We start from the raw sequence: 23,734 nt of genomic DNA on the forward strand, positions 1-23,734 counted from the left end.
CCTCGTTGGTTTGACCGCATGTAATCTGAACACTTTTTAGTTTGACCCCCTCTAATCTGCACATCATTCAAACTAAAAATGGTTCAAACGTCATTCTGCTAATGGAACGGTGTGAAACGGAACGCAGAACCAAAACAAAACACCAAATCAGGTTGCCAGTAGTGTGTTTTTCGATGCTAACAGAGTTGCTAGACGTTCAAATTAAAAATGAACCCCGCTGGTTTGCATGAGGTGCCGTTCAAACGAACGGGGGTAGACGGTAATTGGAAAGAAATATTGAGACATTACCGGTATCCTTAGTGTAATTAATGTTGCGTTAGTCCATTGCAAATGAAGGGCAACTAAATATTGGTTTTGCTACAGTTTTTGTTTTGTTTTCTCAGAATCTTCAGAAGCTTGATAAACTTGATAATTAAGTCACGCTATTTACACTAAGGAATCCCCGAATGATATCAGGGAGGAATCTCAAAAGGAATCCTAGGAGGAGCCTGAAAGAAACTCCTGAAGAAATCCATGAAGAAAACTCTGGACTAATATCTGCAAGAACTTCTGTATGAAACCCTGAAGAAACTTATGCAGGAATCTGGGGCGGTTCAAGAATTTCTTTAAGAGATCTCTGCAAAATAATTCTGAAGAAACATCTGATAAAAGTTTTCGAGGAATTTCAGAAAGAAATCCAGGACGAATCTTCGAAAGAAATTTCAGGAGAATTCCCCAAATGAATTCTAGCAGGAATCCCAAGGGAATTACAGCAGAAATTTACAAAGGAATTCCTGGAGGAATCCCTGACGGAATTCTAGCGGGAATTTCTAAAGAATTTCGAGTAAGAATCTCCAAAGGATTTCTAAGAGGAATCAACGAAAAATATTGAGAAAGAATCTCTCAAGGAATTCCAGCAGAAACTCCTGAGAGAATACTAGGAGGAATTTACGAAAGAATTCCTTCAGGAATCCTCGAAGGAATTTCTGGAGGAATCCCATAAGGTATTCCAGCAGGAAACTCCGAAGGAATTCTAGGAAGAGTTCCCGAAGAAACTCTAAGAAATCCCCGAAAGAATTATAGCAGAAATCTCCGAAGAGGAATCACCATAGGAATTTCAAGATGGAATCCCGAAGGAAATCCAGAAGGAAGTCCTGACAAAATATCAGGAGAAATCTCCGAAGGAATTTCAGGAAGGATCTTCGAAGGAAGAATCCCTCAAAAGAAACCCCCCAAAAGGAATCCCTGAAATTACTCTAGGAGGAATCTTCGAAGGAATTCCTAAAAAAAATCCCCGACAGAATTCCACGAAAAATTCTCGAAAGAATTCTAGGAAGAATCACCGAAGGAATTCCAACAAGAACGAGGACTCCCGAAGGAATTCCAGTAGGAATCTCTGAAGAAATTGAAAAGAAATCACCATGATAAAATCCCTAAGGTATTCCAGGAAATCCCCAAATGAATTTTAGGAGGAATCCGCGAAAGGAGTTTAGAAGTAATCCCCGAAGAAATTAAAGGAGAAATCCCTGCAGAAATCCCAGAGGTCATCTCCGAAGGAATTCCGGGAGGAATCTCCGATGGAATTACAAGCGGATTCCTCAAAAAGGAAACCTCGAAGGAATTTTTAGGAATCCCCATAGGAAGTGGAGGAGGAATTTCCAAAGTAATTTAAGAAGGAATCCTCGAAGGAAGAATCTTCGAATACCAGAAGAAATTCCCACAGAAATTCAAGGAGAAATCAACGAAGAAGTTCAAGAAGGAAGTCCCGAAGGAATTTCAGGAGAAGTGATTCCATGAAGATTTTGTGAAAGAATGAAAGGAAAAATCCCCGAACGAAATCTAATAGAAATCACCAAAGGAATTCAGGAGGAAACCCCGAAAGAATTCCATGAGAAATCCACGACGGAATATCAAGAGGAATCCCTGAACATATCCCAGGAGGATTTGATGAAGGAAGCCCAGGAGTCTCCAGTTAGCTAGTGGTTAAGGCTATGGATCGCCAATCCAAAGACGGCGGGTTTGATTCCCGTTTCGGTCGGGAAAATATTCTGGACTCCCTGGGTATAGTGTATAATTGTGCTTGCCTCACAATATACAAATTCATGGCAGGCAAAGAAAGCCCTTCAATTAATAACTGTGAAAGTGCTCAAAGAACACTAAGTTGAAGGAAGGCAGGTCAACTTTCAGTGGGAACGTGCCCATACAGAAGAAGAAGTCCAGGAGGAATCCCCAAAGAAATTCCAGATATTTTTGAAGGAATTCGAGAAGAAACCATCGAAAAATATCCAGGAGGAGTCCTCGTAGGTATTTCATGAGAAACCCCTGAAATAATTTTAGGAGGAGTTCCCGCAGGAATTTCAAGAGAAAACCCTGAAAGACTTCCAGGAGAAATTTCCGAAAAAAGTCGAAGAGGAATTCCCGTAGAAACTTCAGGAGGAATCCCCAAAGAAATTTAAGGAGAAATCCCCGAAGAAACTCTAGAAGGAATCCCCGAAGGAATTTAAGGAGGAATCTTCGAATTAATTCCAGGAGGAATTCCCGAAGGAAGCCCAGGCGAAATCTTTGAAGGAGGTCCCGCAGGAATATCCAACGGGATTCCTGGAAGAATTCCTGAAGCAATTCCTGGAGAAATCTCCGAATTAACGAAAGGAGCAATCTCTGCAGGAATCCCAGGGGGAACCCCTAAAGGAATTCTGGGAGGAATCTCCGAAGGATTTCCAAGCGGAATACTCAAAAGATTTTCAAGAGGAAATCCCATTGGAAGTCCAGGAAAAATCTTCGAAGGAATTCCATGAGGAATCACTGAAGCAAATCCCGGAAGAATCTGCGAAGGAATTCTAAGAAAAATCATTATAGAAATTCCAGGAGGAAACTCCGACGACATTTCAGGAGAATCCACGTTAATATATCAAGAGAAAGCCTCGAAAGAATTTCAGGAGGAACCTATGAAGAATATTTAGGAGGAGTACCCGATGGAATTCCAAAAGGAATCCCCAAAGGAATTCCAGGAGCCATTCCATAACAAATTCTAGGAGGAATCCCCGAAGGAAATCCTAGAGGAATCCCTAAATAAAGTGCAGGAGAAATCCCTGGAGGCATTTCATGAGGAATCTCCGAAAGAATTCTAAGAGGAATCACCAAAGAAATTTGACGGATTATAAGAAGGAATCCCCGAAAGAATTGCAGGAGGAATCCTCGAAGGAAGTCTAGCAGGATACCCCGAAAGAATATCTAGGAAGACTATCCGGAGGAATTTCAAGACGAATCCCTGAAAGAATTCCAGAGAATACCAGGAGGAATCCTCGAAGGAAGTCCAGGGGAACTTCTGAAGGAAGTCTAGGAGGAATCTCCGAAGAAATCACAGGAGAAATCCCTGCAGGAATTCCAGGGGAAAGCTCGAAGGAATTCCGGTGAGAATATCCACAGGATTTCCAGACGGAATCCTCGAAGAATTTTCAGCGGATCTTTCCGGGTAGATGGAAGGATTTGCAGGAGGTATTCTCTAAAGAATTCCAGAAGGAAATCCTTGAGGAATTCTTGTAGAAACTCCATGAAAGATTCCTCAAGGATATCCTGGAGATATACCTGATTATAATCCTTAGGGAATTATTGAAGGAACTCCTATAAGATTTCCAGAAGGAACTCCTGTAGGAATTCCTGAATGAGCTTCTGGAGAAATTTCTGATGTAGCTCCTGAAAGCTTCCGTGAGTCTTCCTGAAAAAAAAAATCTCAATCTCAATCTACAATCTGAAAAAACCCCAGGAGCGATCCCTGGAAGAACTTCTGGAAGAATTCCTAAAGGAACTTCTCGAATAATCCCCTAAGGATATCCTGAAGAAATCTTGGAAGGAACTCTTATAAAGGAATCGCTGACTAAACTAATCCCTGATTACTTTTGGTGGTATCCTTGGATCTTCGTATAAGATTATCTGTAATGATTTCTGAAGGAACTTCTGTACTCTGAGGATACTGCAACTCCGAAAATCATATGAATCAACTATGATTTTTTGCCACAAGAATTTCTTGCGAAAATCATAGTTACGAACTATGATTTTGAATTCAAAGCGCCAACTATTATTGTCATACTGTTACTGTATAAATTTCATAACACTCACGTATGAAAATCATACCGATAACGTATAAAAACTGAAACTTTGTCTTATGACAATCATACATATTTTTATGAAATATTTTGCACAAATTTAAAAAAAAATCGCAACCTGGTATCGAACCAGGAACGTCAAGGTTAGCGAGTGCGTGCTTTACTCATACGTCCATCGACGCTTCGGAAGTTGAAGTGATTGGAAGCCAATCAAAGGTTTTGTTGTTTTTTTAGCAATGGTGTTTCATAACATATCTTATGATTTTCATACGATGCTTCTTATGAGATTTTTCATACGACAAGTCTTACGGATTTCGCTTTTCAATGTATGAAAAGCATACGAAAACTATAAAATGATGAAAAAAATAAAAAAAACTGATTCATAAGATGTAAACTATGACAAACATACGAACAGAATCCTCAGTGTAGGAATCCTTGAAGAAATTAAGCAGGAATCTCTAAATAAACATCTGTAAGAATTCCTGAAACTCCTGGAGGAATCTGTGATGAAATTCCTAGAAAGAACTGATGTAGGAATTTCCAATGATACTTCAGAAGGAATCCATGCAGGAACTCCTGAACTAATTTCTAAAGACCTCCTGCAGGAATTCCTAAAGAAACATCTGAAGATTCTTGATGGATGTTCAGGTGGCATTTATGAATCCTCCTGAAAGACTATTTGAAGGGACTTCTGGAAGGATACCTCTGAACGAACTCCCGTTAAAATAGCTTAGGAATTCCTAATGAAAACTTGGAGAAATCCCTGAATCCTCCTGGAGCTATTAGGCAGACTCCTGAGCGAATTCCTGTAGAAATCACAGAAGGAACTTCGGGAGCAATTCCTGAAGAACTCCTGAAAGAATCTCTGTAAATTTTTCTTGAGGCATCCCGAAGAGGAATCACCGAAGCAATTTCAGGAGGGATTCTTGATCAAATTCCAGAAATTTCTGATGGATCTCCTGGAGGAATTTCTGAGGAAACTCCTAGACTAAACCCTAGAGAAACTCCTGTAGGAATTCCTGAAGGAACTTCTGAAAGAATCTATGAAGGATCTCTCAGACTAATCTCTGAAGGACCTCCTAGGAGAATTCCTGAAGGATCTTCTGGTTGAATTTCTGATGTATCTCTTGTAGGCATCCCTGAATTCTCCTGAATCATCCTGGAGGCATCCCTGAAGGTTTTTCTGGAGGAATTCCAGGTGGATCTCCAGGAGGCATCACTGAATCCTTCACTTAATTACCCCCATAGTAGAAATTAAAGGTATAAATCATATTCTACCAGAAAAATAACTCTCTCAAGAAACTTCTGGAGAGATGTGTTCTAAGAGTTAAGAAATCAATTATTGTAATCAAACTCTTATGATAGTGATCGTGAGATTTTTTATCTCACCTTTTTATAAACTTAATTTTGTTCGTGCAATGATCACACTGATCATCGGCGCGAAAAATGAAAATCGGCGGCGTGACAAACAGCGGCGAATGGCGCGCCGCCGATACCTCGGTCGGCGTCGGCGTGGGACAAAAAGTGTCGGCGGCGGCGGCGTGGCGCGGCGGCGCACAGGTCTAGCTGGCAGGCGGCAATCATATGGGATGTCGTCGTCGTGCAACAGTATGACAATTCTCGATGCAGATAACTACGTTGCACTATTTATTTCAGCTCTCTGCTGGGTCGCACTGGTAAAGGGAAGAACCTTGCTTCAGTCGTCGTTTCTCTTCGTCATTGGTTTTGACGTCGCCGACATGCAGGGTTGATTTGAAACCGTTCGTTGCTGCTGCCTAGTCTGGATATTAACTGTGGAAATGACGTGGTTCGTTGAGATCTCGATTACCGGAACAGATGTGTGACACATTGACTGTGAGACTGTAGCGATGATTGGAAACTGATTTTACATCCAGTGGCTCCAGTTCATGAAGGCCGGAAAATTTACATTAGGAATCTGCGTAGCGGACAGGATTGGTTTTCTAAACAACATGCTAAAGATGTTGTACCGACTTTTCGGACCCTCTAAGCTAAGCAGAATACCCTCCTCGAATGAGTGTAATCAGTTTTGCACCTTTTGATTCCGCCCTTAAGCTTATCCTTTGACAGATACGCGTATTTCGACTACCACTTGTAATCTTCCTCGGTGTCATTTATACTCAAGTAGAATTTTTAAAATAATATACAGGTATTTGAGTTTTGTAGAGTACCGGCGCCTGCCACACCGACAAAATATTGAAAAGTCATCGTTCATTCAACGGTTGGATGTTTGTGAAATGTTTGTGTGGCATTACGTGGCAGGCGTCGGTACTGTTCAATTTACAATAATCTACTTAATTTTAGCGTTCTTCATCTAATTTATTCAAGCGACGTTTGTTCAACAATCTGAGGTATAATTTATGTTTCAGAAGACCCATCTGAGATGGGATTTCGTTCATCTGAACGAATTGCATCTCATTTGCATCTCTTTCGGTAAATCACGATAAAGTCATCTTATCTGACATACTATTTGTTTGTCTCTTTACAGGTAAATTACCATCAGCTTTTCGTTCAAACCAAGACGTAGGTACTAGAGCTGAACACGACAACGTACTCTCCCAACTGAAGAGTAGATAAAACCTCGCACATTAATGTGACAATTTTACGGTAAGCTGTGCGGAGATCGTAAACACCATAACATAACCTCTTAAGACCAAGCCCACTCATGGGCTCAATCAAGCGTTTTAACGTTAAGTAGTGCCCCGAACAAAGTAGCGAACCGCACCGGTCGCTGCTAAGTAGGGCTCGAAAGCGAAAAGTTTACGTACGGTTCGTAGCAGGGCTTAGAATATAGAGACACGCAAAGTACGGTCTCTATCCGTAGGCTCGTGCGCTCTCTCGCGTTTAGCTCTCTGGGTAGCGTAAAGAGGAGACGAAAGAACATGAGTATGGATTTGTTGCCAGGTAGGTATATAGTTTCTAGAGAATGATTTTCTTGTTTTGTATAGGTAGGAATTTATTTTAGTTTGCATCAAATATTTAAAATTTTTATTTTTACTAGCTTTGAAATTTTCAACCAAACAATGACATAGATCGTTACACGAATAACACAACAAATTGTCTGACATAAAATTGTGACAATACAAACGCAGAAAAATAATAGGTTTGAATTGACAAGCTTTGCTTAAGTATGTTATGAATAAAGTTTTCTCTTCTTCGCCAATTTTAGGATCATGCATAACGAAAATGTATTGATATTCTTATAAAAATAGTTACAATTGTTCATAATCACATCTTTAGTTTTTGATTCGGCCGATCGTTTCGAAACTAATATTTGAAGAAATGTATAGTGATTCAGTGAGTTTTGCTATTTTAACACGTACATGTTTGAGCCGGGGTTTCTACGCAGCAAGTAAAGTTTGGTTTCGCACATTTAGAAAAATGTCCAAATAAATAACTCGCGAAGTTCGTTCCGACAAGTTCCAAAATTATCATCATCCGTCGCAGATTCCGGTGAGAATATGTGCGTATTTTCTAACCCGGAAAGATACCATTTGACGGTAATAAGTGACCACAAGGTTTTCTTTCTTCACTTTCCAGGCTGAGATCCCCCGCTTTGAAAGGGCTGTGCCTCGCCTTTCGTTTTGTCGTGTATATTTCGAAAAAGGCAAAGGAGTTTTGGTTTGATTTCTGTTTTTGAAAATGGTGGTCGTCAGTGGGTGGTTTATTGAATATAAATTTAAAAATATAAATTAAATAAACGAGACATTAGGAAGAAAGTGTGCGAAATGGGTAACTTCACCCTTGTAGAAACAATAAGGCAAAGCAGAAAAAAAATCTGCGAAGACCCCATGCGAATAACACCGATCATACAGAATAGGAGGTTCGACATTAGATCTATAAAAACAACCCAACAATTGGGGAGATCTTTCCAATATTTCACATTTATTCACAGCTCTTTATCCACATTTTCATATATTTAAAACATATTCATCAACATTTTATCTGGATCGTTTGGTACAATATGTCCACGCATCCTTCCTCCCTTATAAATGCGAGAAGTACCTTGCCGAAAGAAAATACTCTGTACTCCAATTATTTCGAAGAATCATCTTTGCGCGTAAATTCAACGCAGTAGACCTGGCCGCTTTGATGCATGTGTCATATCTATGATATGCTGCAAGCATCAATATTAACAAGAAAAGTAACACGATTGCTTTCCAGGGTGATTCCAGGGTGATTCCGTACTGGCTGCGTATGTATAAGATTAGATAAGAGTAGTTACGATTTTTCAAAGATGCTTTGACTGTACCTAACTCAATTCAGATATCATAGAAACACTTCAGTATTTTTTTTTTTTGTAAAAACAAACTTTAATCGCACCGATAATAATCTAAAAAAATGTAGTCGAGCTGCCAAGTTTCATCAATTAAAATAGGCGGTGTGCAGGACTGCCATATTGTAGATTCCTCGTTATAGAGAAAGCAAGGTGTTGGATGTTAAAATACATCAATTGTTGTATGAGGTGCCAAAAAGGAGAGTGGGCTCATTATGCACTTTGACAAATACGCAGTCTACTTCAAGCGCATAGAATCTGCTTCCAACAAAATATTCATATAACAGCATCCAAAGGATCGCAATATATATTGTTACCGGTTCGTAAGCCGCTCTACCCATCAATAAAAATATATACAAATAATCGGTGCTTACTTACCAGCTCTCCTCTATCATCTAACCGTGGGATTTTCTACAAAGGGATTCTCGATTTGTTTTCTTAAGGAAATAACACTTAGAGATTCATTTCTTATTATTTAATGAAGTTCTTCGATTAATAAACAATATAACGTGCACGTGCGCAAACCGTTGGGGCAACCTGCAATCTCCTCCCTCGACGTTCACCCATTCTCCGTTATCGCCACCTGCTATCCGGATCCGAGGCTCTTCTCCAGCATTCCCTTTTCACTGTCTATCTTCCTCTATCCCACATTATTACCCGAGCGGATTGGCTCTCGTGGAACCATCCGGAACTACCGGACGGGGATCGTATGTCCAGTGTGCCAACAGCTTGGGAAAATTCCATCAACCCGATAACTTCTGCCAACCGTAACGTGCTACCAACCGAACAACCACTTCCTTCGAACTACCCCGGCTAAAAACACACCGTCCTTCTGACACCGCACATTTGGTTTACGCGGAATCGGCTTGGTTCGAGGTTCACCAAAATCAGCTAATTCGCTGGGCACTACGGATTGGATTTCGTCCTGATTTCTGGACGGCTACGGTTATAACTTCAGACTACGGGTTCTAGCACATGCTCTTCTCCCACACTGCACTGTATAGTAGGGCACTAGGTCATGCGTTTTGGGCTCTTCACGATCCCCGGTCTCACTCATAACATCCCGAATGGCACCAGAGCCGGACAGTTCTTCAGGAGTAGTCCGAACCGTCGTGATATCCTGCTCGTATCGACCGTTATCCACTGACAAAACGTGTTACTGGAATTCGCGATTCATGCACACGCGAGAAGGCTATTTGACGAGCGTCCTTCTTCAAAGATCGGTCGAATTCGAATGCAGCTATCGCTTCGCAATCTTGTGATGCTCGGTGGAAGGGATGCCTTTTTGTTGAGAGTCGACTACTTTCGGCTGTAGAGTCGGAAACGGGAACTGTTTCTCTCTCTGGGTGACGGTCGATGTGATGGTGAAGTCCAGCTCCCGCTTAGTCTAAGAAGTGTGTGCGCATTAGAGTTGTGAATTTTTGCAGCTAACCACAAGCGTGGTTTTATGTGTAAGGTGTCTGGCTCCCTTTCGGGTGCCCCTTACTTCTCCCGCATCAGGTTGGGCCTTGCCTCTTTTCGTTTTTAATTTTTCGTTGTATTAAATTCCCACTCTAATGCATACTCTTCTGAATGTTAGTGCCTAAGGTCGCGTCAAATACGCTTCGCGTAGACTGTGCGACCACCACAAAATATTACTGGTATCAATATTAAGATTTCCTATTGATGCTTTGTAACTAAAAGGTTGTGACTGAGTATAGAATAAGCTGAAGTTAAAATACACGTTAATGAAAAAAGGTTGTGCAAACTTATCGTAGACTGTTAGAAGACATCTTCTACTATGACCAGGATTAAAAAATCTTGACCTACGCGAAGTTGTAAAGGAGACAACTACGTTATAAATGTGTTGGAAATGCAAGGGATGTAATTATTCAATAAACCTAATTATTAAAAAGATGCTCAAAATCTCAAATACAGATAAATTTCTTGCGAGAAAGACAACATGAATATCGAAGAGATGGATATTATCTATATATATAAAAATGAGTTTGAAGTCCCTTTGAGGCAACAAAACTCACGAACGGCTGAACCGATTAGCATGATTTTTGAACCGTTCGATTCGTCTTCAGGGTGGCTGTGTTTATATGTAAAAAAAAGTTACAAAACTCAACTAAAAAGTAAGAAAATTGATAAAGTACTGATTTTCCATGAGCTTTGAAGAAAATCAACACAATCGGAATGAAACCAATCTAGAGTGCGGTGCTATTTTGAGCTCAACAGTTGTCAAACCGCCACAAAACGGCAAGACAAAGTTTGCCGGGACAGCTAGTTTTAGATAAAAATGCAACCTACAAGTCATACAGTAAGCAACAAACACATAATTTAAAAAAAGATTGCTTGAATTCCCAGATTAAATACAATCATACATTATTGAGAAAATAATATCTTTAAACGCACCAAAACTGGTACAAATCTCCAAGGAAATTATTTATTTGAGTTCAATTTTTACTAACTGTTTTCTGTCTTATCCAAAACCCCTTCTTTCAAAATATGAGCACAGATTATTATACTGAATAAGATTTGCAATAACACCATAGAAATACACAAAATATTGCGATGATTTACAGAAGTGCAAAAAACCGATGGTACGAATAGAATAGAGACCACCGGTGCGCGAAGGCGACCGATCATTATTTTACTCACATGGAAACGAACGACCGGTGCGAAAATGGGTGGATAACAAAATTAAAAATCGTTAACGACGTGCTGTTGCGTGTGTAGTATGAAGCCCACGAGTGGGCTTGGTCTAAGTGGATGTATTTTGGAATTACCCACCCAGTCAGCTACCATCATTTAATCCGGTGGTGGTGGTGGTGGCCATCAGCTGTTGCGGCTGTTGTTGCGAACTTTTCGTTGTTTTTTTTTCTTCCGAAGATCGTGGATGATGCCGCTTTATAAATCCTCATCACGCGTCTCGCAGCTTTTCGGTTCGGCGGGGTAGGACTATTATTGTAGCGGCACTTCCGTCCCACGCATGCTGTACAGTGTACGTTCATACATACATTACGTTTCCGAGTTCACGTATTGACTGTTGCATTCAAAAAGAGCGTGGAGGTTGACGTTTTGATGAAACGGAGAAGTATAGTAATTGACCTTGATTTTTTTTTTGAGACTCTAGAGGAAATCTGCTATCACAAGAATCTCTTAGGGATTACGAATTCCTTCAGAGATTTGTTAAGGAATTTGTTTGAAAACCAATCCAGAATTCGTTCCGAAATTCATTTGAGATTTTCCCGAAATTGCATTGTTTACCTTTTACATACGATTTTGACAGTTGTTTTACTGAACCTCAGTAAAATCGATTACCGAAACTACCGAGATCGTACTGCTGTTATAATCTCGTCAAAAAGTACCGAACAGGCAATTCAGAAATAAGTGTGTAATAATTACTTCTTTGAAACTTTATCCTGAAAGTTTTTTTTTTCTTGGAGTTTTGTCGGAGTTTTTTTTTCTGAATTTCTTCAGAAGTTTCTCCGAAGATTCTATCCAAAGGATCTTCCAGATGCTTCCAGAGTTTCTTGAGAGATTTTTCGATGTTTCTCGGGATTTCTAAAAGTTGTTTCTTGACCTGCTATCAGGGTTTCTCCAGAATTTCTACAGGAGCTTTTCAGGGGGTCTCTGCTGGGATTCCCCACGGGATTTGTTTAAGATTTTTTCCCGGAGATCCTTAGTGGATTTTCGGGGCCCCATGTCCCATCCTTTGAAGTCTTTGGACCAAGGACCAAGGAGTGACATTAACCTTCTTAGCAACTTTTTTTAATTTTTTTTTTATTTGTGAATTTTAACTTAAGCTAATTCTTCACACCCTTCTTAGCAACGTCATTATCACCGATTTATGTATTTTGTTATCTAATAAACGGGGCGGTTGGTACGAGACGTGGTACGCGATGTACCCGTTCTATGACTCAAATGTAGCACCAAGTTTAAAATCGATTTCTACAATAACTTTCGATATGGTTGCACAGGCCACTTTAATGCTTGTAATACATCCTCGATGTATTTCAAGTTTAAATCATGACAATAAAAATGATAGAAATGGTCGATTCTAGCATTTTCCAGGATTCTTTCAATGAATGGCTGTGTATGTGTAGATTAGACTAGACTAGATTTTTTCCAGAGAATTTTCTTGGATTTTTTTTCTAGTTCCACGCGGAATATCGCCCGTAGTTCCTCCAACGATATCTTTTAGACGGTTTCAGAGTTCTTTCTGAAATTTGCCTAATGTTTCTTCCGGGGATTTCGTCCCAATGATCCTCTCGAGATTTATCTAATAGGTCTTCCCGGAGTTTCGCGCAAGATTTTACCAGGATTACATTCGGTATTTTTCCGATTCTTCTTGCAAGACTCGTTGGTTATCCGAAAAAGTATTCTGAGAAAACTCCTGGAAAACTTCACTCTGTAAAAACTCTCGGAACAAGGAATCCAGGACAATTCCAAAAACAAAAAATCTGGGAAACATCCAGGAAGTAGCACTGAAAAAAGAAAAGTCTCGGAAGACATCTCTAAGATAAGAAAAGAAGAGAAATCCAGCAAGAATTTCATGAAATACTCCGGGAAAAACTCTTGTAAAAATCCCGGCAGAAACTCTAGTAGCAAGCTCATGGAAGTTTCTTGAAAAATACAGGAGTAACTTTGGAAGAAATTGCGTGAACGATTCAATATGCAATTCAGGGGAAACCTTGGGAAAAACTCCCGGGAAGGACTCCTGCAGAAAATTTGTAAAAGAAATTCTTGAAGAGCTTAAACTAAAAATCTTCCATAGAAACGAGAGAATCTTCTGTAGATGTATATTCTGAGAGAAATTTACGAAAAAATGCTTTAAAAACACAGAAGCATTTCCGTCAAAAATACTGCAAAGCACTCTAGGATTAATGCCTAGAAAACCGCTGGAAGAAATTAAAAAAAAATATAACTGAATTTAGGAATCCTGAAAGTTTCTCAAGGAGAAATCCTTGAGAGAATTGTTCAAATCCGGTAGGAATCCAAAAAATCCTGAAATACATTGCAAGACATCCCTAAGAATGTTTGAGAAAGAAACCCTGGCGAAATATCTGGAAAAATGCTTGTGCAGGAACTTATGCGTAAGTTTTAACTTTGAGATTCAGTATTTCTAAATAGATTATTGAAAATTATTTTGGGTGAGTTCGTTCCATATCACTCATAGTCATTCTGTGCTGACGCAAATAGACGTTTTTTCGCATTTCTTCTATGAATATTTCTGTTTCTGGTTCATTTTTTTGTTTGTTTGTGACCTCACAGAGGTCCAGCAGCCACTTCCGAGTCGTGGTCCAATTTTCCCGGATCTGGATTCCGGCTATTTTAAGTAAAGTTAACTGTATAGACGGTGCGACATATCAGTTCTCATCTGGTTTTGGTAAGGATGTTAGTGGTGAGTATTTGAGACCTCACAGAGCTCCTGTGCCGCTTCTGGACCCTGGTCCAGTTCCTACGGATCCGAATTCCGACCACTTCAAGTGAAGTCAGTTGAATATACGGTGCTTGTCGCAATTTATAATTTCTATTTATTTTTGATAAGGACAGTGACGACTATCTAATACTTCATAGAATTCCTGTGAACATCCAGAGGTCCGGTTTCTCCGGATCCGGATTCCGGCTATTTAAAGTAGTCAGACATATCAATTCGCATCTAGTTTTGGTAAGGATATTAGTGGTATCTATTTGATACCTCACAGAGGTCCACAGATGGTCCTTCTGGATGCTGGTTCAGTTCATCCGGATCTGGATGCCGACCATTACAAGTGAAGTCAGCTGAATATACGGTGCGGCAAATGAATTCATATCTATTTTTGGTAAGGATGTGAGTCATGTTTGAAACCTCAGAATGGTCCTGTGACCACTTCCGGATCCTGATTCAGCTTCTCCGGATCCAGATTCCGACCATTTCTAGTGAAGTTAGTTGAATATACAGTGCAGCAAATGATTCCATATCTATTTTTGGTAATGATGTTCGTGGTGATTATTTGAGACCTCACAGAGATCCTATAGTCACATCCAGACCCAGGTCCAGTTCCTCCGGATCGGAGTTCCAGCCATTTCAAATGAAGTCAGCTGGATTGGATATACGGTGCGGCATATCAATTCAAATCTTTTTCCAAAATGCATGTGAGTGATGACTATTTTAGACCTCACAGAGATCCTGTAACCACTTCCGGAGATTTGAAGAGATCCTTAGGACTGTTATAAAATCAAACATAGATCATTTTGGTTTTATGACGAATGTCAAAACCTCTCCGTTCTCCAAAACCTCGACCAAACATTGTTGTTCCTGTATAGACACTCCCGAGATATTCAGCAAAGTTATTGCAAAGGCTCATAGTAGATTCATTTTATTCCTTGGGACGTTTTTTTCTAAATGTTTTGATGGTCAAAAATTAAAAAAAAAAAAAAAAAAACAATTAGCTTGAATATATTTTTGGGATGTGCTACAGCGCTTTCCAGGTTGTTTTCTATCCAATTCACTTCATTTTTTGTTTGTGATGAGTCTATAGTAAGCACCAACTGCGCTAAAAAAAATCAGTTGGATTGGATGGGAGACAGCTAAGAAATTGCTGTGGGCGTAAAGTGGGCGGTAGCGTTTAATAGGAGACTCGACTGTACCATTATCGAACAATGTAGATAGATAGATTCCAGATCATCCTGTAATGCAGAACTTCAAATCTACAGCCGTAATATCAACTCGTTTTACTATGTAGCAGGACGCAACATGATCACCCGTAATGGTTGAATATCCATGATGCTCAGTAGACATTCAAAACCAGGCACCAAATTTTTCACTCACTCACGCGAGCAACGATCTATCACACAGTGATATTATCCGGATAAAGCAGCCCGCGATATTTTCCATGCACCCACAGACGATAGAAAAGGCGCTCACTCCGGTTCCTTTGCGTGATAAAAGTATGCTCTCTCAACTAGCGCTCGTTCGCTCTCGCAGGAGAAAAGGGTTGCTCAGTCTGCACCAATCTACGTTTTCAACCGGTTGACGTCTGAGCGGTGCCGTGTTATCTAGATGGCCTTGAAAATAAGTAGATTTTATGTAAACACGGCACCACTAAACGTCAAATAATTATTCACGTGCATCGGTGGAGACGTTACGTGGCTCGCGGACGGAGTGAAAATTTGGATGCTTTGTTGTTTATCCGTGAGTTGTGCATGGAGAGAAAGAGAATTATCGTGAACGCTGGAGTGAGAGACTTTTATTTTTCGTCCCATGCAGTGAATAATCATGATCGCGGAGGCGGATAAATCCGGGGATTTTGATCGCGTGAGTGAAAAATTGGATGCCTGTTCAAAACATACTTATGGAAATTCTGAAGTCATCTGAATAGTTCTTGAGTGCAGAACAAGTAGTCTACAGTAGTAATACATATTTTTCATATTTTATGACAAATATACTGTACCAGAACAGAAAATCTTGAAAGTTTGGAACACATTTTGGAAATATTGCAATGACGATGATCTAGGATCCAAAAGGTTCACGATGCGAAATAGTGCATTTTGTAAACAGCATCGAAAACAGCTATGGTAACAATACAGTACAAGGACAGCTTAAACGACCCATAATATCACAAAAAATCTTGATCAATGTCTATTTATCTTCAGGGAGGTTTATCGAAATAAGTTGATAATGAAACGAAGCATAGTTACTGTTACAACTGTAGACCTGCAATATTGAACTCCAGGGTAGTTTGGTTAACCTGAAATATCTTGGAAGTGTTCTGGAGTGGCCGATGGATCCCGGAAGGTTGTGCTATGGCTTCGTTTATTGCAAACTCAACTACTTCTACTGGTTTACAGAAGTGAGTACTATTTTCATGATAGTTTGGACGACCTAGATCATCTCCAGCTATTAGAAGCGGATGTTTTAGGCCCTCAAAAAGTATATGGAGTATAAGGCTTTATATCTGAATGGTATGTACAAGAATGTCTGAGTGCAGCTTCGAATAATGTGAAATTAATTTTACGAACGATGTCAACTCCTTGAAGTATGGGACATCTGATCATGATGGACAAATATTTGAGTTGTACGAAATTTTCGATCACCCAAGAACACCTTGAAGTATATAGGTCTTCAGAACTACAACATAAACAGTGATCATTTATTGCTATTTTCGCTACGGTTTGGGTACGAGTTACTCAGAGTGAAGCAAAACTGAGACTTTGACGTTTGAAGAATGTTTCAGGTCACTCAAAAACTCCCTGGAGTTGAGGTCTACGTGCCATGTTCTATTGTACCGTTCTGATTTCATGAATTTCTTCAAGGTTAGTTGAATGAAGAACTGAGTTCGACGGGCGTATTAGACCATCTCTGAAGGTATTTACTCAGAAGGTTTGAGAACACCCTTTATTATAAGCCTTGTGATCTACCGGCTTCACCAAATAATCATAGGATGCTTTATGGTATGGAAAGTTTATTTCGCTGCCAATGTAAGTTATCCAGAGTTTCTTGGAGTGTTGGGCTTCAGATCCTTCCACATGCACAACCAATGAATAACTCAACATGTTATGATAACAGCATACAAACGCAAGATTTTCAGAGCTATGCTGAACAAAGATTTGATTTCTGCGAATACCTTAAGCCATCCAAGAACTCCTTGAAGTTTGGGATTTTAGGTCTTTAGATCTACAACATAACCAGTGATGTGATGATTTACTGTTATTTTTGGCAGCAGTTTGCACTCACGAGGCTTATAGAGGATCACTCAAAGGCTCCCTGGAAAAAAGGCCTACCAGTTCTAAAGGCATAGGCAATGACAATTTGATATTTTGGTGTAACGCCGCAACAGTATGTTCTCACGAGTTTCTTAGAGGTGAGATAAATGGAGAACTGATTTCGAGGGGTATTCTAGATCATCCTAGAACATCCTGAACATCCTAGGACTCAAATCCTAGACACACCAATTTCATAACCGGTATGTCCTCACGAGGTTTATGCATCCGATTTCGACATTGACGATGCACGACATCTAAGAAATCCCCAGCAAACAGCCAAACCTCCCCAAAGGTGGATCAATCCAAGCTTTAATCACGAGACTTGTTTTTGATTCATTTATGACGAGCAGTGTAGGTAGGCGTCCCACAGCACAGCACCAGTATTATTGCACTGCTCTAGGTCAATATACGCCTCGCCCCAAACAAACGAGAGTCGGCGGCCTGGCCTGATGCGCCGCTGCAATTGCATGCACATTCAACCTCGGAGCTTTCCCAGCACAGAGAGGAAAAGGGAACCTCGGTGCAATATTGCTGCCGTTTGCTGCCACCACCACCACCCATATTTCGAGCGCGTCATCATCGTCAACAATCGAGCGACGACGACGTCATCAACCCCGCGACTATGTGCATTTGAGCGCTGAATTCTCTTTGCTGGGGAGGTCCAAAGCCAATCACACCAGTGTGCAGTACGTCTTATTCGTGGCACAGAATTTAAAAATAAATACGTCGTACATTTTTATTTTTATGTGCCTGCCTCCATATCCGAGTGTCCTCCCTGTCTGCACTGCCGCCGCCAACTGCTGCGGTGCATACGATGCAGTTGTTGTTATTTCTCCATTTCTGCGCTTGCATATTGCGCGCGGTTTTTCACCGTGCATCTTCCCGTCTTTGCGTGCCGTTCCTCGTTGCCTGGTGGCAATAACTCACCCACCGCAGCGCACTGACTTGCTGACTACTTGGGGCGGATGCGGCACTGTGTGTGAGACGATAAAAATGAGGGTGGTTGAAATTTGGTGAGCTCGTTTCATCTCATGCTATTTTATTTTGAAGCAGGCTCTATTCCAATTGGGACGTAATATCAGACAAGAAAAAGATCCTTCATTAAATTTTAAGTAGGCTGCTTGTTAAAAATGGGATTGTCAGTTTTGTATTTCCAACCATTTTTTTATGATAAGAATTATATGAAACGAGCTCACCCATTGGTGAGCTCGTTTCATGTTATTTTTATTTTAGAAATGATGGTTAGTATTTAAAAACTGACAATTCCGGATATCCATGAAATTGCCTCTTAATCCTCCTATACTGGATTGGTTAATTGAAACGTCTTCAATTTTTGTCCTCCTATTCCACCTTCCAGCCCACAGTGCGATGCAGTGCGTTTTAAACTTTATTGCTTCTCGTTGCACTTGGTCGTACAATTTATTATGTCGCGCAGTGCACTTCACTGATGGTGCAGTATGGCACACAACACACAGAGTTTTGATGACGACGACGACGGCCAAGAGTGCAAGAAGCATATCTACGCACTTCATTCCGAGTCGAAGTCTTGGGGCAGCAAGCGGCCAGCTCAGCTTGTCCTTCAACCATAAGAGCTGCGAGAGCCAAACGGAAGACGACAATTAGACGACAGAGACTTTGGTCGTTCGACGTTGCGTTGGTTGCGGACTGGAAAGGTTGCAATTTGTGCGGTGCACCGTGGCCGTAGATATGAGGGTCATCGCGCGTCGCACGGTAGAACGTTCCGGATTGCACGCGGGTAGGCGGTTTACGGCGAGAGAGAGAAAGATATGAGACATTTGAGGTGACATTTATGCTCCCATTATGATGAGGATGGGTTGGTTTCGATTGGATGGTTTCTTCGGGTATGGACGTGGGGGTGTATGCTTCAAGCAGTTTTTTACGTTGTGGGTGAAATGTAGCAATTAGTTGATAATAAGATCGTGGTGGAATTAATGTAGACTTAATTGTACAGTGGATAACGTAGTTTTCTTAAATGTTCCACTTCGACAAATTCAGATGATGTCTGTCTCTATACGGGTGCCTTTACGTTCCAGAGTTTTGCCCAGATCAAACTTAGACTTTAAATAAGTTAAATTGGTGAGCTCGTTTCATATCTGTTTACTATGAATCTGAACAAAAATTTATAATGTTGAACAAGCTCACCAATTTATATGCAAACTTCTTATTATTACGTTCGTTAGTCTGTTTTAGTGTTGGGCAATTTTGAATCGATGTTCGCAACATCGATGTTTTTGTTTCGATTTATCGATTTTTTGAATCGATGTTGATGCTCTACAAAATCGACCGAATCGATTTTTACATTCGATTTTTCTTTCGATTCAAAAATATGAAATTTCTTTTTTTAGAATAATTCTGAATAGATTCCGAACCTTTTTTTTTTTTGAGAATGCCTCAGAATTATAGATAAATGTTTCTTAATAATGGGGAAGATCCCCTCTTAGGATCCCTCTCAGGGTAATGGGGCAATCTCTGGGGATTCTAATATGATGTCTTTCAATACTGCAGGAGAATTTCTCTCAGGATTCTTAGAAAATCCCTCTCAGGATTCTGGAAGAATCTGTCAGGGAGTTCTGGGGATATCCGTCTAAGCATTCTGGGAGAATACCGAGTAAAAACTTCTCTTCTTCCGGGAGAATCCATCTCGGGTATCTGAAGAAATCCCTCAGGATTCTGGAAGACTTCCTCTAAAGATTCTGAGAGAATCCTTGTCAGAAAACTGGAGAAATCTTCCCCAGAATTCTAGGGAAATCCTTAACAGAATTCAGAGAGAATTCCTAATTGAAAAGTTTTCTTTCTTTTCTGGGATAAGATCTCTCACAGAATGTTAAAGAACACCTCAGTATTATGAAGAGTCCCTTCAAAAATTCCGGAGGATTTTTTCTCAACAGTATTATATGGGAACACCTATCAGAATCCTAGGGAATTTCTGGATTCTAAGGGAATTCATTTCAGGATTTTGGGGTATTCCCTACCAGGGTTCCCTACCAAGGTTCAAATTCCTTTCAGGATTATAAGGAATTTCTGGATGATCTGGGCTGATTCCTCTAAGGATTCTGGAAGACCCTCACTTAGGATCCCACTCAGAATTCTGATGAAATCTTTTTCAGGATTCTGAGGAACTCCTCTAAAATTCCTCTCAATCCTTTCAATTCCTCTCAAAATTCTGGGGGAATATTTCTTAGGATTCTTGGGAAATCCCACACAGGATCACTAGAATCCTTCTCAGGATTCTGCGTAAGTTTCTTTTAAGATTCTGAAGGAATATCACTAAGTATTCTGCGGGTACTCTTCCCCAGATACTCAGAAAATTCGGACTTTCTAGGGTAATCCCCATCAGGATTCTGGGGAAATTTCTATTAAGATTCTGGGGAACTTGTCTCATGATTCTGGAAAAATCCTTTGGATTCTGGGGCTTTTCTTTCAATATTATTAATTATTGAAGAATCTCTCACGAGATTCTGGGCAGAATTCTCTAGAGAAATTTGGATTTTAGAGAATCCCTCGCATATATTTTAAAAGAAATCCTTCTCAGAATTCTACGAGAATCCCAGTAGAATTCTGTTTTCTGTGTTCTGGAACAGTTGCTCCCAAGAAAGCCCTTTCAGGGTTCTGGGAGAATCCTTCTTAGTAATCAAGGAAAATCCTTGACAAGATTATGGGGAAATTTTCTTGACATTTTGTTTCGGAACTTTGGGGGAGTCCTTTAAAAGATTCTAGGGGAATGTCTTTCAAGAATCTACGGTAATTTTTTGTTTTATGTGAGAATTCCTCTCAGAATTCCAGAGAATCACTCTGAGGATGCTGGGGAAGTCCATTCTAGAAGTTTTCGTAATCTCTTCCAGGGATAATCCTTATCAGGTTTTCGGAAAAGTCTCTCTTAGGTTTAGGATGGGGAAAAGCTTCCTTGAGCCACCCACATTATGCCGAGAATAAGAAAGCGCAAAAACCCCATATCTTTTCTAATATAATATATTTCTCTCTAATTTTCTCTCAAGAATCTGGAAGAGGGGTATTATGATCTCTCTCAAGATGCTTGGGAATCACTCGTAGAATTCTGAGGAATACATTTTGGGATTCTGGCAGAATTATACTCAGCAATTCAATGGATTCCACCCAGGATGTTTTGGGAATTCTGGGAGAATAATTAAAATGATTCTGGAGGAATTCTTCTCAAGATTCTGGGGTCCTATCTCCCAGAATTCTGTGAGCGTATATCTCAGATTTCTTTGGCAATCCCGCCTAGTACTTTGAGGGAACCTTTCTCGGGATTCTGGAGTAATCCTTCTTAGAGTTCTAAGCTACCCTTTTCAGGATTCAGGGTCATTTATTTTAAGTTTCTTGGGGAACTATCCTAGGAATCCGAAAATCTTTTTTTGTCAGAATCTCTCTCAGTATTCTAGATAAATTTATCTCAAGAATGTGGAAGAACCGCTTTTGGAATTCCTCTCAGAATTCTGGGAGAATTCATCTAAGGATTCTGCGATAATCTTATTCAGGGTTCTGGGATAATCCCTCTTAGGATTCTGGAAAATTTTGGGAGAATTCCAAGGGAAACCTTATCTTAGGATTCTGAGATAATTTATCACAGGATTCTGGGAGAATTCCTTTCGAGACTCTGAGACAATCCGTCTCGGGTAATCTCTCTCAGGGAAATCCTTAATAAAACTCAGAGAGAATTCCTACCAAGATACCGGAAGAGTCTTGTTTTTTTTCTAGGTAATGTCCCTCGGGATTTTGGTGTATTTTCAGCATTCTGAAGAAATCTCTCTCATAATTCTAGAGTAACTCCTTTCAAAATTCTTAAGGAGTCTCTTTAAAGATTCTGGAGGAATTTCTCTTAGCAGTCGCGGAAATTTTTGCAAATAGGATTCGCGGAGTGTTTGATGTGCAATCTCAAATTTTGAAATTGAATTTATTTAGACAAATAAAATATACCATGAACTTGAACTACATGCAGCAAACGAATTATTTTATAGTTTTGTAAAATTTTAGAATATCGAGTCGATGTGAAAACATTGATTCAAAGCATTCGATTAAATCGGTGAATCGATTCTGTTGATACGATTCGAATCGATTCACAAAAATCGTTGTCTCAGCCAGAATTGCCCAATGCTAGTCTGTTTCAATGTTCATAACATTTTTGGACTTAAACTTACTTACTGGAATCCTTCACTAAATGCATTTATGTAAGTTTTCCCAGATATTCTTGTATATTTCATGTTTACACCATAAACTTTTCTCTAATTGTAAAGACTTATGAGCTCTTGTAGTGCTGTAGATTTTTTTTTTATCATAGTGCTCCCTTAACTTCAACTGAACTTAATTCTATGTGTTAACTGCTTCGAATCTTTCAACTCTGAAACACATTTTTTCTGTCGAACAATGTTTGGAACTGGTGAGCTCGTTCCAAATTACTGTTCTGTCGATCAGTGCTAAGAGGTGGTGAGTACGTTCCATACTACTATTTAAAATAAACAACAAAAATCGAATATCTAAGTATTATTAATTGTTGAGCTCGTTCTATATCATTACACTGAAACCTCCATTTAAGTAAATGCATGACTGATCGAAAATAATTTTTACCGTGCAGGCAATGACTAAACTATACAGCTTTATATATTTTGACAAATCTCCTTAGTCATGCGAAGTGTTAAAAAATATAAAAGTGCTTAGTTTTGTCATTGCTTGCAGGTTTCAGTGTAAAACTAAAATGGACAAAACCAAAACTCCCGATGAACTATCAACTACATAAGTGCATCAATTAGCGAACGTTCAACCTGCAATGCAATCGCTCTCTACTGCTGCTGCTACTGATATGCACCCACTAGCTGCTGCAGCTGTCCGCAATAGTGGAGCAAGGTGAACAAAACGTAAACAAACACCGCGTCCCCTTTGCCGCCCTTTCATGTTCCGCAACTACAAACCAAACCGGAGTGCCTCTAGAAGGGCGAGCAAGGGGTGCATAGTAGAAAAGAACACAACACTTTCGTCATAGTCAACGGCGAGTACAAACAGATCGATAATTTAGCAACTAGGCTGCACGCTGGCTGCCATACCAAGCCACACTACACGATTCGATATCCTTCTCCCAGTTTGGAGTTTTTTTTTCCCGCTACCCAGTCAAGTGCGATGCGGTGTAATAATAATGTGGTGCTCCCAATATGCTAATGAAATGGGTACCGCCGCGCCGGCCGACCGAGGAATCAATATGGCGAAATCTGGGAGGGTGGTTGGTGGTGCCCGCTGGCTGTATATGATGTTGTTTTTGTTTTTTTTTTCGAGGGACTACTGGGAGGGTTGCAGAGTTCAACCATCACACCGTCATCATAGTCGAGTCCTTCGTTCGTTCGACTCGAGCGAGAATGAATGTAGATTAGCCGGTTCAGGCCATTACCACTGACGACGGCTGGAGTCACCGGAGTACCGAGTCGACCGATCGGCGAATGGTCGATTTTCTAATGGGGGAGTTGGAGGGCTCGCTCGCGGGAAAAGGGGTTTTTGTGATTGCGTTCGATTGGGGTTGGGGATGGGAATACTACGTTTTATCTTTGATAGATATGGGAAAATTATTGGGTTGGGGGTGCTTTTTTTCTATGAATATGGG

General features: G+C 40.2%; 1 protein-coding gene across 1 annotated transcript in view; it reads right to left on the reverse strand.

Moving 5' to 3' along the window:
- Nucleotides 1-9,616: 9,616 nt before the first annotated feature.
- LOC134286309 (uncharacterized) overlaps nucleotides 9,617-23,734 on the reverse strand; it is a 28,122-nt gene continuing 14,004 nt past the window's right edge. The window contains exon 2 of the mRNA XM_062847912.1: nucleotides 9,617-9,763. Coding sequence (XP_062703896.1) covers nucleotides 9,617-9,763 — 147 coding nt within the window. The remainder of the gene's footprint in view (nucleotides 9,764-23,734) is intronic.

The sequence above is a fragment of the Aedes albopictus genome, chromosome 2, assembly GCF_035046485.1.
Source record: "Aedes albopictus strain Foshan chromosome 2, AalbF5, whole genome shotgun sequence".
In the NCBI taxonomy this organism is placed as follows: Eukaryota; Metazoa; Arthropoda; class Insecta; order Diptera; family Culicidae; genus Aedes; species Aedes albopictus.